This window comes from Canis aureus, chromosome 14 (assembly GCF_053574225.1).
Source record: "Canis aureus isolate CA01 chromosome 14, VMU_Caureus_v.1.0, whole genome shotgun sequence".
NCBI classification, from domain to species: Eukaryota; Metazoa; Chordata; class Mammalia; order Carnivora; family Canidae; genus Canis; species Canis aureus.
The window spans coordinates 5,886,008-5,903,624 of record NC_135624.1 but is presented as its reverse complement, the minus strand read 5'-3'; the positions used below and the strand labels follow the sequence as shown (position 1 = coordinate 5,903,624).

Below are 17,617 nucleotides of genomic sequence, written 5' to 3'. Positions count from 1 at the left end.
CCACCTAGATGATCCCTGGCACTGCAGACTTAGCATAAATCCCCCAATTCTCTCCTACCCTCACGGCAAGGCTGCCCTCCTCTAGGTAAATAGCACCTCCATCAGGAGTTTAAGCAAGAAACCCAGCTGACTGTCCCTCATTCTCAGTCCTCTCTTCATACCCAGATATCCAGTCCAGCTTTCCCATTGCACATTCGCCCACTTCTCCCTATCTCTGTGTACCGTCCCCAGCAACCAGGCCAGCACCTCCAGGCTGGACACCCAGGCCACTCCTGGACACTTGCCCTGCTTCCATCTGCCCCTACTTTCCCTGGCAGCCAAGGTCTTTTGTTTCTTTAGAGTTGTAATTCCTCCTCTCCAGAAGGACCCAAACACACACGCGCGCGCACACACACACACACACACACACACCCTGTTCTTAAACGGTATACACCCTACACCCATGGCTCTGAAACTTGTTCGTTTTTAAAATTACTGATGTAGAGTTGACATACAATGTTATATTAGTTTCAGGTGCATGAACCTTGCTTTTGAAAATTGACTATATGTACATCTCAGAGACTGATCCCCATCGGTACATAAAAAGCTCCCTTATCCCAATGGTTGCCCAGCAGTATATTGTTGGATGGCCAACATTTACTCATCTAAGCCTTTACTTGTGGATATTATTGGGTTTAGTCATTTACTGATATTTAGGGCCTTTTTCAATCTTTTGCAATCATACAGTGCCAGGATGAATGATCTAGTTTAGTGATTTTGAAGTATATATGTACAGGATACATCCGTGGAAACAAAGTTGCTGAGTCAAAGTAGTGCATTTCTGATTCTGATAAATATTGCCAAATTGCTCCCTTTAGGGTTTCTACAAATTTATAACTATACCAGAAAGCTATGAGATTGTCTGTTTCCCACACCTTTGCCAACACCATGTGTTTTCAAACTTTAATCCTTGCCAATCTGGGACAAGGAGAATGATTAAAACACACACACACACACACACACACACACACACACACACACAGAGAAATCAAATTATATCACTGTCTTGCTTAAAGCTCCTCAGTGGCTTTGCATAGTGTCTGTGTGAGATCTGACCTCTCTGTCCTGACCCACATCCACCTCTCCAGCTTCACCTCTTGCCTCTGCCACTGCACATCTGCTTCTTTTCAGTTCCTAAAACACATCAAGGCCACCAGCAACAGCAACTCAGGGCCTTTGCACAAACTGTTCCTGCCACCTGGAGCACCCTTGCCTGAATCTTCTAGGTCTCAATTGTTACTTCCTCAAGGGGGCTCTTTGACCACCTTTAAAAGTCAATATCCTTGCTGTTCCTTACTATTGCACACTGTTTCCTTCATATCATTCATCACAATCAGAAGTTATTTGTATGTTTACTTTTCTTCCCCATTAGATTGCAAATTTTACAGTGCCTGGCTCATACTGGGTGCCCACTCACTGAGAACATGTTGAAAGAATGTATGAATAAATAAACGAATGAACACTCCTCCCTGAACTTCCAATGACGTCGGGCCTCTCCCATATTCTCTCTCATCCCATTGTGTGTCTTCAAGATGTTGTGCTTCTAAAGCCACCCATCCCCCAGGAGGCTGCATTTCCCAGGTGTCTTCAGCCAGCTAATATTATTCATCAGGATCCTTCTGAAGGCAAAATGTGACTCACACCTAGGTCTCAGCTGTCACAGGTGTGTCCATAGAAGCCGATTAGAGGCTCCATCAAAGACTTTCTATAGTTGCCAAAACAGATTCCAGTCTGCAACATGCTGTCTTAGGAAAAGAGAGATCTCCGGGCTCATCTCGGTTAATAAGATTTTTCAAGTCAATCCTCTGCATTGGGATGCAAACTTAGGAGATCCATAGTAACACTTCACATGGGAGACAGAAAGCATGTGAGTTCATGGAACAGGTTGCACACAGGTCGAGTTGTACTGCCCCAAAATCCATATGTTGAAGACCTAACCCCAGAATGCGACTATACTTGGAAATAGAGTTCTTTCAGAAGTAAGTTGAAGTTATACTGATGCAGGGTGGGTTCTAATCCAATAAGACTGGTGTCCTTAAAAAAGGAGAAATTTGGACCCAAATGCACACAGGTAGAGTACCATGTGAAGATGGAGACAGAGGAATGCAAAACGATAGCCACCAAGCCCCCAGAAGCTAGAGGAGAACATGACATGGATTTTCTTTTGCATCCCTCAGAAAGAACCAACTCTGCTGACACCTTGATCATGAATTTCTAGCTCCAGAACAGTGAAATGATCCATTTCTCCTAAGCCACTTAGTTTGTGGTACTTTGTTACAGCAGCCTTGGCAAACTAATACAATCATGTTAGGCTAACTTGGACACCTGTATTTTGCATGCCCAAAGTAAATTTCTCCATTTTTCCATCGAAATAACCTCAATCACAAGTGTTTTCTTGCTTGAGTGGTAGAAAGAGCATGTGGCTTGGGTGGGAGATCCCAGGGTGTAGTCCTGGTGCACATTCCTCATTTTGGCTTCAGTAGATAGCAAAGTGAGTGGGTTGTGTAAATGATCTCTCTGATCCCTCCCAGATCAATGCTTGATGATTCTGTAGCTCCCACACGCTTTCCCCCATAGGCATGGTTACCACCAAACAGTTTGCAAAGTTTAGGGAGCTCAAGGCCAGAAACCTAGCTACCTTAGATGTCAGAGGTAGGGCTGTGGAGATCCTTTGCAGTTGGACTAGGTAACTATATCCTGCAAGCTCTCCTTTCTCACCTTTCCCACTAACAGAACTGCCGTCTTTTCCATTTGTGTGGAATTCAGTTTTAAACCATCTCAAAATGGCTTCATTTCCCTGGAGATCTCACCTGGGAATGTTACTCTTAGGAGTCATTTGGGAAACTGTGAAGGCATTCTTAGGTAGCACCATGGTATTGGGGGAAGGGCATCAGCTTCAAGGGCAAAGGCCAGGGTGCTAAAGATCCTACAGTGTGCAGGGAAAACCTACAAAATAAAAAATTCTCCCACCCAAATTTCAATAACGTCTCTGTTGATAAACACTCATTGAGTGGTGCCAAGGAAAGAATATGGACCTTGGTATCAGGCAATGTTTCAATTACCTACCACGTAACAAATCACCCTAAAACTCAATGACTTCAAATAATAATCTTATTATTCTCTCTCGGAGTTCTGTGGGTTGACATGTCAGCTGAGTGGTTTCACTTGGCATCTCTCATGTGGTTGTAGTCAGTGAATGGGGCTGGAGTCAGCCGAAGGTTCACCTGGGCTAGTATCCAAGATGGCGACTCACTCACATCGTTGGCAGCTGATGCTAGTTAAGCTGGGATGTTAACTAAAGTGCTTCTACGTGTGGCTTAGGCTTCTTCCAGAATGATGCTGCTTCCCAAGGGAGAGTGCACCAGAGGGAATATCCCATAAGACCGAGCAAAAGCTGCAAGGCTTCTGATGACCTTGTCTTAGAAGTCACCAAAAATCACCCACACAGTATTATGTTGGTCAAAGCTCACACAAGACCTGCCCAGACTCAAGGGGGTAGAGAAATAGACTCCATCTTTTGATGGAGGAATGAAAGAAGAGCATGAGGGATTAGTCCATATTTGAAAATATAATCTACCACAGAGAACTTGGTTTTAGGTCCTGCCTCTACCACTTACTACAGCAAAGATTCCTATTAAATCCTGAGTTCTGGTGTTTTCCTTGAAAGCATGGGATAACATGGTGGCAAACCCACTAGGGTATCTCGAAAGCCTGTGGAAACTATTTCAAGTTGTTACTATTAGTGTTTTTGTGTTAATAGGAATAACAGCCCCAATTCCAGAAATTCTCCTAATGCTATGCATGTAGCTGCCACTTTGTCTTTGCTGACTTTATCATTGAGGGATTTGAAAAGCACCCTAGGTGTGTGTTTGTAAAGCCATTGTTTGGCCAACACAGGTCCAGCCTTCTTTCTTTTATTGTATCTTGAATTGATTCTTACTTATACTGTATTGAATTATACCATCTGTGAAAGTCCCTTGACCTCCTTCCTGCCTCATCTTCCTTTTGCTCTCCAGAGGCAACCACTTGCAACATTCATAGCCTTTCTTTTTTGGTATTTATATTTTTAGATAATAGGCATATACAGCTCACTCTCAAGTAACTTCTTTTAAATATTTTCCACTATAGTAGGCAAATATTTTAAATCGTTCACCCCTCCCCTTCCTGTGCTTTCTATCCTTCCAACGTAGTTGTTTAGCAGGTTTTGGTTCAATCCCCACACAGTGTTTTCATTATGATGATTATGTAAAATAAACATTTTTCACTACCTAGCCAAGTAGTGAACTGAGATTTTTTTTTTTCTCAATGCCTTCTTTCTGGGGTTAATAGCTCCTTTATAGTTTACATTTGCTTTGTTTTCCCTAATATCTACATCTTTCCATATTTCCAACAGCCCTGCAAACTAATTCAATAAATCAGAATTTCCTAGAGAAATTCTTCTTGGAGTCCTCAATGCTCAACCCAAATGGTTGGTTCTTAGGCCTGCCCCATAGCTGTAATTCTGGGACTTTCCTTCACCCCCATCTTGGAAATTCCCTTTGCCCCTCTGCATTGTTGGATCACAAGCCTTCTTCCTCTTTCTTGGTTATTCCCTCATCATGGAGCATCCTCCAGTGGCTTCCTAAGAAAGGGTACATCAAATGTAAACTTTTTTGTATTTTGCTTGTCTTTATTTTGTCCTCCTACTTATTCAATAGTGTGGCCAGGAATAGAAATCTAGGCTGAAGATAATTTTCCCTTGGGATAATGAAAGCATTTTTTCCAAAGTCTTCTAACTTCCAGTGCTGCTATTAAGAAGTCCAATGCCATTTTGATTCTTGATCTTTTATATGTAACTTTTTAGTTTTCTCTTTGAAAACTCATAAAACTCTCTTTACCCCTAGAGTTCTAGTGTCACAATGGGGTATCTTAGTCTAGGTCCATATTCAACTACTGTGCTGGGCATGTTAGCCAAGATTTGTGTCCTTCAGTTCTAGAGCATCTTTTTGTATTATTTCTTTAGCATTTTTCTTTGTTCTCTTTCTGAAAGTCCTTATTGGATGTTGAGCCTCCTGAATTACTCCTCTTATTTTCTTTTTTGCTCCTATTATTCTTCTCTTTGTTTGCTTTCAAGAAATTTCTGCAACTATCTTCCAACACTGGCACAGAATTTTTGAAGTTTTCACTTCATACTTTTTATTTCCAAAAACTCTTATTTATTTATTTTTGGATTTTATTTATTTATTCAGGAGAGACACAGAGGGAGAGAGAGGCAGAGACACAGGCAGAGGAAGAAGCAGGCTCCATGCAGGGAGCCTGACATGGGACTCGATCCTGGGTCTCCAGGATCACGCCCCGAGCCAAAGGCAGAGATGCCCAACCACTGAGCCACCCAGGTGCCCCTCCAAAAACTCTTCTTTGCTTCTCCCTTTTTCATCAGATCCTATGGATGCAGTGTATTCTCTTATTCCTCTAAAGGTATCAAATATACTTTGTTTTCCATTTCTGCTTCCTTCATAGATCCTTTTGCTCTCCTGTTTGATTATTTTATTCTCTGTCCTGTTGGATGGTTTCCTCTCTGGTGATTGTTGACTGCCACTCAGATTTAAGGCTGAGGCCCTAAAGACTGACTCAAGTTCTGTGTACCTGGATGGGATTTATTCTAGGGGGTGATCAATATGTATAGGTCTTTTTCCTGGATTGGGTCAGTTTCTACACAAAAGAGTTTTTCAATCTCCTGCCCCTGTCGTTCATAGGCTAGGAGGAGGAAGGAGCAAGGGAGAATTGTTCAGTTAGCATGCAAACTTTCACCTGACCCCAGCCTCCCTCTGTATCTGACAGTCAGTAGCACTAAGTCTCTGATTCGGTTTTTCTAGAAACTAACTCTCCTGTCCCCTGCAGGAGGGGGAGTAGGTGGTTGGGACCTGCAAGTCTATCTGCCTCTTATAAATACTTCCAAATAATCTGTCTTTTTTCAGGCCTCACATCATCCCCTGCTACAGGATTGCCAAGGTTCTATAAGCCATTAGCAACCTCTTTGTTATTTGCTATTCTGCCCCGACCATCTCCCCCTCCACCACCACCCCTCTCCCCAGGGCACTCAGTTCAGACTTCCCTCCTTCCTGCTAATTCCTTCATCATTCTACTATCTCTATACACTGTGATTCAGGGTTATATTATGTCTGCCAATATGTGAGAGACTTTTGAGGAGGGGTTGGAAATTGTTCTACTCACTGGCTTGAAACTGATGGTGCTGGCCGCCCACAAGTCACTGTTGGGAAAACCTGCCTTTTGTGTAACCCTCGAATCAACAAACTCATGCTTTGCATCTATAAGAGCTTAGAACTCTAATACTAATAACAGCAGCAACAGCAATGGTCTTCTTTAGTGCCTACTATGTGCCCAACATTTTTGATCCTACCACCTACAAGGTGAGTGTGATTATCCCCAATATACAGAAGAGGACACTGAGGCCCAACCAGTGTCAATAGCTTGTCCCAGTTTATGCCTTTGATAAGTGGCAGGGTCAGGATTTGATTCCAGGTCTGTCTGGCCCCAAATTGGCCTCTAACAACTGAAGCCTTACAAGTCTACCTCAGGTCACCCAGTGAGAGGCCCTTAAATCTTGGGGATCAGTCCTAACCAACGCACTGCTATGTATCAGTGCTTCCAGGGACGCCGCGCTGCCCCCTTTCACGGTGCAGATCAGTCCCTGCGGGGTACACTCTCTATCCGGTTGTTCTCATCTTGTGTCTCTGAGCGAAGCCCCCAGGTAAGCAGGCCTTGAATCTGCAGTGTGCAGCCTTGAGCGGATTTTAAAAGAACCCAGTTCCAGAGGAAGACTAGGGAGCCCAGCCGCCCGCCCTGCCCCGAGCGATCCCCCCCCCCCCCCCCCCCAGCTCCCGAGGCAGCCGAGCCCGCGTAACCATGGTGATGGCGCGGCGGGGCAGGGGCGGGCGGGAACCAGGAGGAACCCCCGCGGGGGATGGGCCCCAGGGGTGCCTTGGGGCTTGGGGCCCGGCGGAGGGTGGCAGTCGGGGGCGGGAGGCCGCTCCCCCGGGCCGGGCCGCGCTGCTCGCGTTCTCACCTCTTCCGGGCTCCCCGAGCAGGTGGTGACTCGCGGGGCGGGGGGCGGGCGGCGCTCAGGGGCTCCACGCGGGGAGGGGCGTGAGTGGCGTCCGGAGAAGGCAGACCCGAGGGATCTGACCTTCACTTGGCCAGGGGTGGGAAGGTGGCCCTGGGGACCCACTCTCCTGGCATCTGTCCCTGACCTGCTTCCATCCCCACCATTTCCTGGTCTGTGGGCCTAGGGACCCCATAGCCGTGAGCACTGTTTGACAGAGGGCTGAAGAGGCCTCTGGGCCCTGGGCTTTCACTGGGCTGGGTGCCCAAATATAGATCCAGTATCCCCTGAATGTCGCACCTTTCTGCAGTCCCTCTCCGGGCTTCCCATTGCCCCCAGCATGAGGACACAACTCTGCAAGTGACTGACATAGCTTCCTCTCCAGTCCTGACTCCTACCTTGGTCCCCTCCACCCTCTAAACCCCACCCCCACCCCAACACACACACTGGCCGCCTTCCATTCCCTGCAGTTTTCCGATAGGGCCCTGCCCTCCCTCCCTCCCTCCCTGCTAAGTCCCCTTCAGATATCCACCCAAACAAGACTTCATCAGGAAAACCTGGATTGGCCTCATGGCTCTGTCACTTCACCCTTCAGGCCCCCACGAACCTCTTCTTTACAGCATTCCTCATAGCTGCCATGTCTTAATATGATGTCTCTACTTCCCACTGGATTAGAAGGGTCAGGAGCAGAGGGCCAGGCCTTTGTCTCTGCTCCCACTGGATTCCCTGCACCTGGCACAGCGTCTGGCAGGTGATTGTCAATAGAGAGGGAGGGAGCTGCATATCCATTTGCCCTGCTTGGGTAAACAGCTGATGCAGCTCACTGCCCTGCACCTGCCCACACTGGGAGGCAGAAATCAGTGTGACATGTCTCCTGACCTCTTGTTCCCCCATTGGACACAGGCTATGATGGTGAAAATATTATCATTTGGGACTTGGGCTCCTTAAACCAAATGATCATTTGTCTTACTCTCAAAAATGTATTTCTTGAAGGTGGAGCTGCTAACACTTCCAGCATGAAAGGAAGCCTTCCTTGAGAACCCTGCCATTTGGCTCACATTTCAGAGCGTTTGCTTTCTTTCCTGAAACCACCAGGCCAGATTCCTGTCACTCAGCTGTCTAATTTCTTCAGGATAAGGTGGCCCTAAAGACCACCAACATGCAAGGGTCTTGTGGGAAAGGCTGGGAGTGACTTCTGGGGCCAAGATCCCCTAAGTGATGGTGGTGGGGGCTTCCAGCTGGGGGAGATAGAAAAGACTGGAAGTTTAAGAGGCCCTTCTCTCAAGTGGGTAGAGAAGCTGGTACCTCTCAGCCCTGCAACCCCAGCCCAGGTCCTTGCAAAGGGCTCCAAGGAGTGAGTCATCTCTGATAAACCAAGGCAGGAGGGATTTTGATAAGATAGAAGGAAGGGTGTTTACACATGGGCCTTCGATATTGGGTGGGTCTGTTTGGTGTGGAGGCCAAAGAACATCCTTTGGAAAGTGGAGGAAGTCCTGCTAGAAACAAGAGGGAAGGCAGAGTAACTGACTGCCTCCAACTGACATGTCCTTGAACATATTTTAAAAGGGCTCTTAAAAAGAAAGAAAGAAAAAAAAAGGGCTCTGAGGGCAGCCCGGGTGGCTCAGCGGTTTAGCCCCTGATACCTGGATACCTGGGATTGAGTCCCTTGTCAGGCTCCCTGCATAGAGCCTGCTTCTGTCTCTGCCCCACCCCCCTCTCTCTGTGTCTCTCTCATGAATAAATAAAAATAAAATTTTTTTTAAAAAAAAGAAAGGGCTCTGAGTCAGTCCTACAAAAGAAAGGCATCTGAATATACACAGTGAATAAATACATTCTCTACCTGATTTTGAGTAAATCACCTTATTTCTCTGCTTGATAAACTGCTTCAAAGCCAACTTGGATAATCTGTTGCAGACCCTTTCACTCTAATAAATATTTATGGATTCATTAATGTACTTAAATTTGAGTCTCAATTCTAGAATTCACTGATTTTTCCACTCTGTAAAATGGAGCTAAATCACAAGGCTGTATGGGTCTCCAGCCCAGTGCCCTGTTCATGGAAGGAAGGAGCTGGCGATTCGTTAGTCACTCTTCCCCCTCTTTCCCCACCTTCCACTGAGTGTGGAATGGGCTGCTGCTGGTGTTTGGAGACCGTACGCTATGTTTCTGAATGGAAACTCGTGGCTTGTTAAGAGTGATCCAGGAAGCCAAAAGACTGTTCCTTGTCTCAGCAGGTGCTAGGCCCAGAGGCCTTCAGTCTTGAACCCACAGAACACTTTTATGTGAAACCCTGTGGCAGACAAACCAGTACTATGACAAGAGCCAACATGACTGAAGAGCCCATAGGAGCAGAGGTAAGGGAAGCACAGAGGGAGCGGGATGCCCTGTTCACAGGCCAGCTCTAGAAATAATTACAAAGCCCATAAAACCAAAGTCAAGACCCAGAGAGTTCTTAGGGGTGGCTTGCCCCACCCCCCTGGGGTAACATACAAGGAAACAATCCACAAAGGTGAGGTGAACCACCTAGGATCATCCAGATAGCAGGTGGTAGAGCTGGAACAAGAGCCCAGTTCTCCCACCACCAGGGAGAGGTTGCCTTTGGACCTTAGTTACCCATTGTAAGTTCTTTTGAAGCATAGGGCCCCACTCATTTCCTTCAAGGATTAACAGGGCACTGAGGTATAAAGTTCAGGGGGTTGGAGCTAATTTCCTGAGCAGTGACTTCCTTCAAGCTTATGAGCTTACACACAGTACAGCAAAATGTAGCATTAGGTCAACAGTGAAGACTGTCTTATCAATCATGAAAGGTCATTTCTAACTCTTCAGTTTCGTATGATTAGTTTGTTTTTAATATTAGCCAAGGATAATCCTTCATCTCTAGACCTCTTGAGACTCAGCCAACGTGTCAAAGATCTCACTGAAGTGGCAAGAGATACTGTGATGAGATGGAATACCATGGTCCCTGAGGACTCTGTGTGGCAGCCCACACATCTGCACCCCTGCCTCCCTGCAAAGGCCCAGGGAGAGATTATCACATGTGACTGATGAGCAGTGTCAAGTATAAATCCTGTAGGAATACTCTGAAATAAACCAGTGTCCCAGGAAACTGTGAAGGCAGCAGAGTAAGGCTGGGAAGAGTTTCCTTTTTTTTTTTTAAATCAGAGACTAGGAAAGGACCTGCAGGTTAGTATTCTCCATCTCCTAGAGTGGGAGCAGGACTCTCTGGGTCCTCTTAGCCATGTGAGAGAAGTAAGTGGAAAAGTTGTATTTGTTGGGTCCTGAGGAATATGATGTGGTCTCCCAGGAAACAACTTCTACCCCAGGGCAAGAGAAAGGGAGTCACTGCCCCACCCAAGGGTAGCCCCACAAACCTTAGCTCCCAAAACCACAGGTGGTGCCCAGGACAAGGAGTGGCAAGAAGATAAGAAGAGTTTGGGGTCCTCAGAGCTGGGGGCCACTGCTATCAGAAAACATGGAGCTGTGAGTAGATGGCACAACCTGACAGAGGCAATGGTGCATAGAGAATAAGATTCTGTTTAAAAAACTTAAGAGAAATTACCAAGTTTTCTTTCAGGCTCTGCTAGGACAAGAAGACAAGGTTGCCAACAGACCTTGGGGGATATGGAGCAAAGAAGGGGGGACAGTAGGAATGAACCCAACTGTAGAACATATAGTGTCCAAGTTAAGAGCACATGCCCAGGAAGATGACAGCCTGGGTTTGAATCCCAGCTCCTGCACTTACTAGATATGTAAAGGTATTGGGCTGATGTCTAAACCTTGGTTCTCTCAAATGAAAAGTTGGGACGAGAATACCCATCTAATGTTGATTAAATAACATCAGATATATGAAGTCACATATCTTATCACAGTGTCTAGTATGTTAGAGTAAGTGCTTGTATTGGTTATCTGTTGCTGCATAACAAATTATCCCCAGACTTAGTGACTCAAAATAACAAACATTTACTATCCACAGCTTCTGTGGGTCAGGAATCTGAGCATAGCTTAGCTGAACACTTCTGCCTCAGCACCTCTCAAGAGATCGTAGCCAAGCGATTGGCAAAGAGGTCTCATCTGCAGGCTCAGCTGTTGTGGGGAAGGGATGCATCCAAGCTCACTAACATGAGTGTTGACAAGCCTTACTCCCTTACCATGTGGTCCTCTATACAGGGCTGCTTCATCAGAGCACACAATCCAAGAGAGAACAACAGCAAGAGAGAAAATGCCCAAGAAAGAAGCCACAGTCTTTGAATAATCTAATCTCACAAGGGTACCCCATTATTTCAGATGTATCCTGAATGTGGATTCTATTCATTAGGTCAATAGATCCAATCCATCCTCAAGAGGAGGAGTTTCATAGAGCATGAAGATCAGGAGGCAGAGATCACTGAAAGCCATTTTAGAGAATGCCTACCACAGTGTTTAATATTACTTATTTTTATTATTCCTTCTGTATATCTTATTCTCCAGTGATGCCATTGCTACAAGTTTTTGCTTCTATGTTTTGTTGCTGCCATTCTTTCTGCTACAAATGCTTGCTTTCAAATATTTACATTTTCCAATCCTACCCAACTTGTAGGGCCAGATTAAAATGGTACCACCATGAAGCCTTGGTCAACTGCCACCTTGTAGGAAGTAGTGGTTTTCTTCTCTGAAGTCCAAGAGGGAAGAGTTTGATGGAGGAAAGTGACAAAGGACAGCTATTTTGTGCTCAAGATAAATGCAATGACACTTAAATGAGAAGGAATAAAGTAACTCAAATACATTCCATGTACTTTTTTCTCAAAAATAGGCTATTGGTTTTGGCATTCTGGATCAATGAGGGCACCAGCTCTGTTAGACGATCGCAGGAATTGCTTTCATACGTCTGCTTGTTCTGGGCTGGCAGAGCACGTACCCATTTGCTGGCCTTTAGGATGAAGCTTTGCTAATAAAGGTAATGTGGGTCAAAAAAATAAAGGCTCTTCTGTAGGTAGGCAACAATTGCTCCAATAGCAATGTGCAGACACAGAGCTTTCTGCCTAACATGGAGATAAATCATTTGGGAAATAAACTGAACTGTGCTGGTTTGTTCTTCTATGATTTCTCTTGTTATTTTGAAAATTCCATCTCCCAACAAGATTCTGTTAGGCCTGAGCAGAGCCTTATCCCACATCAAAATGCTCTTCTCTAATGAGTCCAGGAATCTCAAAAGGATGAACTGCCATGGGGTTTCTATGGGGGTCATGGGCTGCTAAGGAAGAGACAAAGCCAGTGCAGCAAATGTGGCTTATGTGGAGTCAAGGATCCAAATGGAGCCAATTCAGCTTGAGTAGAGGGATATTAGGTCAACTAAGGTCACGGGAAGGAAATTTACATGTATTATCCAACTGCTGTGTATGAGACTGAGCAGGTAATAGTTATGGCCTTATTGAATCATCAGGAAAGCCTGCGGAGCTAAGGGGGTAATTTTCTCATTTTACAGATAAGAAAACTGAGATTCAGTGAGGTGAACTGGCCTGCCCCAGGTTCTACCACCAGTGGAACACAGGACTGCTAGGCTTAATGCCTGTGTTTGTTCCATGATTCCCTCTTACAAATGATGTGGAAAGACAAAGGGAAAGGTGGGGCTATAAGAGGAGCTTACTAAAGTGACTCCAAGAAATAGCTATTACAGACCAAACATGAAGTGTCATTCAGTTCTCCAAGTTCCCAGATCAAATCATAGCAAGGCTTCTCTCGTTGCTCCTGAGTTGCAAAAAAGCAGTCTTCCATAGTGACAACCTGGGGAAGAGGGTGAGAAAGGATGTTTAGTATGATTAATAATAAGACTTCCACAGTCCCCTGCCCCCTATTTCCACCCCATCTTTATCAGAAGATACATATTTAAAGTGATGACACAACCAGAGAGTTAAGATGGAAAATCTAAATCTAATTATCAGCTTCTGTTTTTATGTGAACCATCCCCCTCTCTCCTTACTTTTTCTTACTCCATCTTTCTGTTCTTTTAAGATTGGGCCCAATTTCCTGCCCCAAAGGAGATGTCTCCCAGAAGGAAGTAGAAGGCTCAAGCCAGGAGAAGACACAGGACTGATTCAAGGCTGTGGGGTAAGATCAGCACAAAATGGTTGATGCCATTCCATTTCTGCTCACTTCAACTTGATGAGGTGAATTGATTCCACATTGAGTCTTTTTGGGGGCATGTTTAAAGAGAAACTGGGAGGTCTAGAAGATCCCACTTAAGACACTATGGCAGCATTTGTCCTTTGATCTTTTTGACAAATATTCAGTTAGCACAAATTCTCTGCCAAGCACTGAGCTAATAGGTAGAGTGGGACTCAACTGTGTGGATACTCAGACCTTGTCCTCAAAAGATGTAGAATTCTATAGAAAAGATAGAATGTGCCTATGTCACTTAAAAATAAGACTGCATGTTATAAATGCCATTAGAAAAAAATAATCAAATTAGTATTCCTTAAAAAGGAAGGAGATTCTAGGATGCCTGGGTGGCTTAGTCAGTTGGGTGTCCAATTCTTGATTTCACCTCAGGTCTTGATCTCAGGATCGTGAATTCAAGCCCTGAGTTGGGCTCCATGCTGGGTGTGGAGACCATTAAAAAAAAAAAAAGGAAGAAGAAGAAGAAAATTCTAATAGATGTAATACTTCACTAATATTCTAAGTGAAGTAAGCCAATTACAAAAAGATAAGTACTGCATGATTTCACTTACATGAGGTACCTAAAGGAGTCAAATCCACTGAGACATAAAGTAGAATGGTGGTTGCCAATAGTATGGGGAGGTATTGTTTAATGGGTACAGAGTTTCAGTTTTGCAAGATGAAAAAGTTCTAAAAAAAAAAAAAGAAAGAAAAGAGTTCTAGAGATTGGCTGCACGACAATGTGAATACACTTAACACGATTGAACTGTACACTTAAAAAATGTTTAATGTGATAAAATTTACTTGTATTTTGCCGTGACTAAATATAAAAAAAAAAATTAATGGAAAAAAACTGCTAGTGACTTCAGCAGACAAAGCAATTATCTATGTAACTGGAGATACCAAAGAAGTCTTCATGGAAGAGGGGGCATTTGAACTGAGCTCCCTTTAGAATAGAGGGCTCAAGATGGACAGGAATAAGGTCATTCCAGGTGAACAAAGCAGCAGGAGCAAAGGCACATCTTTAAAAAAAAAAAAAAAAAATCCAGAAATTTCTCTCTTCCATTGCAGTAACTCTTAACAGACATTTTTCCAGTGATCAAACTGCTGGAGCCTGTATCTGTGACTCTCTCCTGTGACATCTCAGCAAGGCCTGGCTCCTGCCTTCTCCCTCTCTTCATCTCTTCCACTCTTCCTGCCTCTTGTTCTCTCTCTCTCCCTGGTGTCTTTGAACCTTCTAAAATGAAATCCTTGACAAAGGTTTGCTTTCAACCCAGAAGAAACATTCCCTGAGATCTCTTTAGTACCAGAAAATACCCAGACTCTCACACCTTTGTTAACAGACCTTATTGGGTTGTTCTTTTTTCCTCCTTGGATACCAGAAGCTTAAGAAATTACCTCATCTCCTACAACAGACAGGTCCCAGCTGTGAGAACAGCCTTTCTGACAGACACTCCCATTGCCAATTCGCCCTGATGAACAGCAGTTTTTGAGAACAGCCCTCTGACAGGGAGGAAAAAAGGAAGAGATGCAGATTTATCCTTGATTTGTGAACAGAGTCGAGAGGAGGAAGATAGGTTCTGCTGAGCATTTCTTCATCTTCGGAACGATTATTTAGAGTCAGAGCTTATTAATCCCCATGTTAATCATCGAGATTTAAGGCGAGAATCCTTTTGAGATGAGAATGGTAATCAAGCACAGGGAAGGCATCTAAGGCTCCAGGAAGACAGCCTCCCAGCCAGTGGGCCACCATGGGCCCTCCTGCAGCGGCTGGGAGACTCAGGGCAGGCAGGCAGGAGGTTCATCCGATCCGGAAGGAGGCCTGGTGCTCACTCTCCCCATCCCCAAAGTGCAGACTCATGTAGTGGGGGCATGCACCAGACAAGCCTGGTAGAGCGAATCGAGTTGACCTGAAGGGAAGGCCTGCTTCACTCTGCCTAGGGTGATTTGGAGAGGCTGCCAGATTTCTGCCTTTTCTTTTCTTTTCTTTTCTTTTCTTTTCTTTTCTTTTCTTTTCTTTTCTTTTCTTTTCTTTTTTCTTTCTTTTCTTTTCTTTTCTTTTCTTTCTTTTCTTTTCTCTTTTCTTTTCTTTTCTTTTCTTTTCTGTCTTTTCCTTTCTTTCTTTCTTTCTTTCTTTCTTTCTTTCTTTCTTCTTTTTTTTATTTCTGCCTTTTCATCTGGCCTTTCACTTTCAGTCATTACCTTGAGTTCTGAGTGAGGAGGATGTGTGCCTTTTTGGGAGGAGGAGGGGCTTGAATGGAGCCTTGGCCTGGACATAGCATGAGGAGCATAATCACAGGCCCTGACTCCTCTCCTCGGGGCCTCCACCCTGGAGGACATCCGTGGCCCTTTTTCTCAGCTCTTCAGCTCTGTCTAGACAGCTTTCAAATCATCAGATGCTGGAAAGAAGGCAGAGATCAGTGTGAACATTTACTTTGTTGGTATTGTTTTCTTTGGAGTTGAAGGGGGGAAAACCCAATTTAGGGACCAGGGTCTTTCTTGGGTATCTATTCCATTCTATTGAAGACGAGAACAGCAAAATCATGGAATCTCAGCACTGGGAGGTACCTTAGGTATTATTTTGGTCAAGCCCCACATGATGCAAGAATCCTCCAGAAGCACCCCAGCTGGCTACTGCTGGCTCAGTCAGACATTCTCCCTGATGGAGAGCGACCTCCTCTTAGGGGTGAATTCACTGTTAGAAAACTCTTTCTTGGACTAAATGAAAACTATAATCTTATTTGATAGCTTCCACCCGCAGACACTAATGCCTGGCGTGTATGTATGCTGACTGACCAGCTGACTGGCTGGCCGACTGAATAAATGAGTAAGAGGAGGAAATTGGCAGCAAGGGGGAGAAACGGGCAGGAGAGAAAGCGCCGTGACTAGCAGTGGGACAAGTAGAAGGAGAAAACATTTTTCTCTAAGGATTTTTTTTCTCTTTGGTGAGGAATAGCGGAGAAGCCTGGGCTGTCCCAGCCAAGGTTTTCATTCCCTCCCCTCTTCTGAACCAACCAACAAAACCTCCCAACCATCTAATTTGTGAGTAGATCACACTTCACATTTGGGAAATGAATTAAATTACTTTTGATCAGTAGGAAAGTTACCAAAGCTAAGTGTTGTCTATTTTCCTAAGTTACTTTGTCATGACTCCTTCCCTCCCTCTCTGTCTCTCTTTCACACACGCGCACACATGCACGCGCGCACACACACGCACATCCCAGGGTTTACACATCATGTCCTCCGGGTCCCCTCAGGGCAAGCCAGCTCGCTAAAGGAGCCAAGGGTGACCCCTTGGCTTTAGCTCGGTGCCCCCTCCGGGTCTGGCAGCGCTGCTCAGCTAGACGCAGGGCGGCTGCCGTGTGGGAGGCCTGGAGGGGAGCCCCAGGCTGCGGGCTGCAAGGCTCCCCTGAGTCTCCGCTGAGGGTGGCTCGCGCAGCCTTGCACGGCTTCCGCCGTGGGCCTGGACCCGGGCCCCAGCATCCGGCATCTTCGCAGCCCCCTCTCCTTCCCACCCCGCCGGGCACCCCGGGCACCCCGGGGAGGGAGAGGGCCCTAGCCAAGATGTCAGATGTCTGACGTCTCCCCTGAAGGAGCCCATCCTCCAACACAGCTCCCTCCCGAGGCCCTGGAGTAGGCGAGCGGCAGCAAAGACCGCAGCGGCTGGTACTGAACCTGCCACTGTGTCCTGCCTGCTTTCTAGATAGGGACCCTCCTCTACGCCCCCGCCCCGTCACCCAGTATCTGGTCACCCAGTATCTGCAAGTGGGATGCCCCACGGGGCGGCTGTAGGAAACCCTACACCATCTCCGGCAGCAAGGACAGCCAATCCAGATAACACCAGGCAGATTCTCCCCATCTGTTTGTCCCCTGATCCTGCCTATCTGTTTGGTAATTGAGCTACAAATAGACCCTTGGCTTTTTGCCTTTCATTTTGCAGATAATTGTAGCTATAAATGATCAAAAATCCAAAAGATAGTCTCTGTGCACTGGTGCATAGACACGGAGTTCTCAGTGTGGAAAGGGCCCTAGGTGTGAATCAAGGTCTATGGAGCTCCTGCTATGCATCTGACCTTCCGCCGGCAGGTTTACTTCCACTCATCAAACAGAATGTTGTTTTCAGCCCCATGAATTGGAATTGGTTAATCCGTCGGCTCTTCATTAGACGGATATTCTAGGACAATTTTCACGTGGCTCTGTTATGCAGTTAGTGGGTGTCTTGCCTGTCTCTGCACTCAGACTGGGAGCTCCAGGAGGTCTCCCATGGCTCACGTGAGACTCTGATACTCAGGAGCTTAACAAGGCCACCTGCAGTGGATTTCCTTCCCTTCTTCGGCTTTCCCT

General features: G+C 45.7%; 1 protein-coding gene across 1 annotated transcript in view; it reads left to right on the top strand.

Annotated features, from left to right (window-relative positions):
* Positions 1–7,046: 7,046 nt before the first annotated feature.
* The window catches only part of LOC144283102 (uncharacterized), a 41,469-nt gene continuing 30,898 nt past the window's right edge, over positions 7,047–17,617 (top strand). Inside the window, exons 1-3 of the mRNA XM_077846803.1 lie at positions 7,047–7,127; positions 9,376–9,495; positions 13,130–13,225. Of these exons, the coding sequence (XP_077702929.1) occupies positions 9,454–9,495; positions 13,130–13,225 (138 nt within the window). The 5' untranslated portion in view covers positions 7,047–7,127; positions 9,376–9,453. The remainder of the gene's footprint in view (positions 7,128–9,375; positions 9,496–13,129; positions 13,226–17,617) is intronic.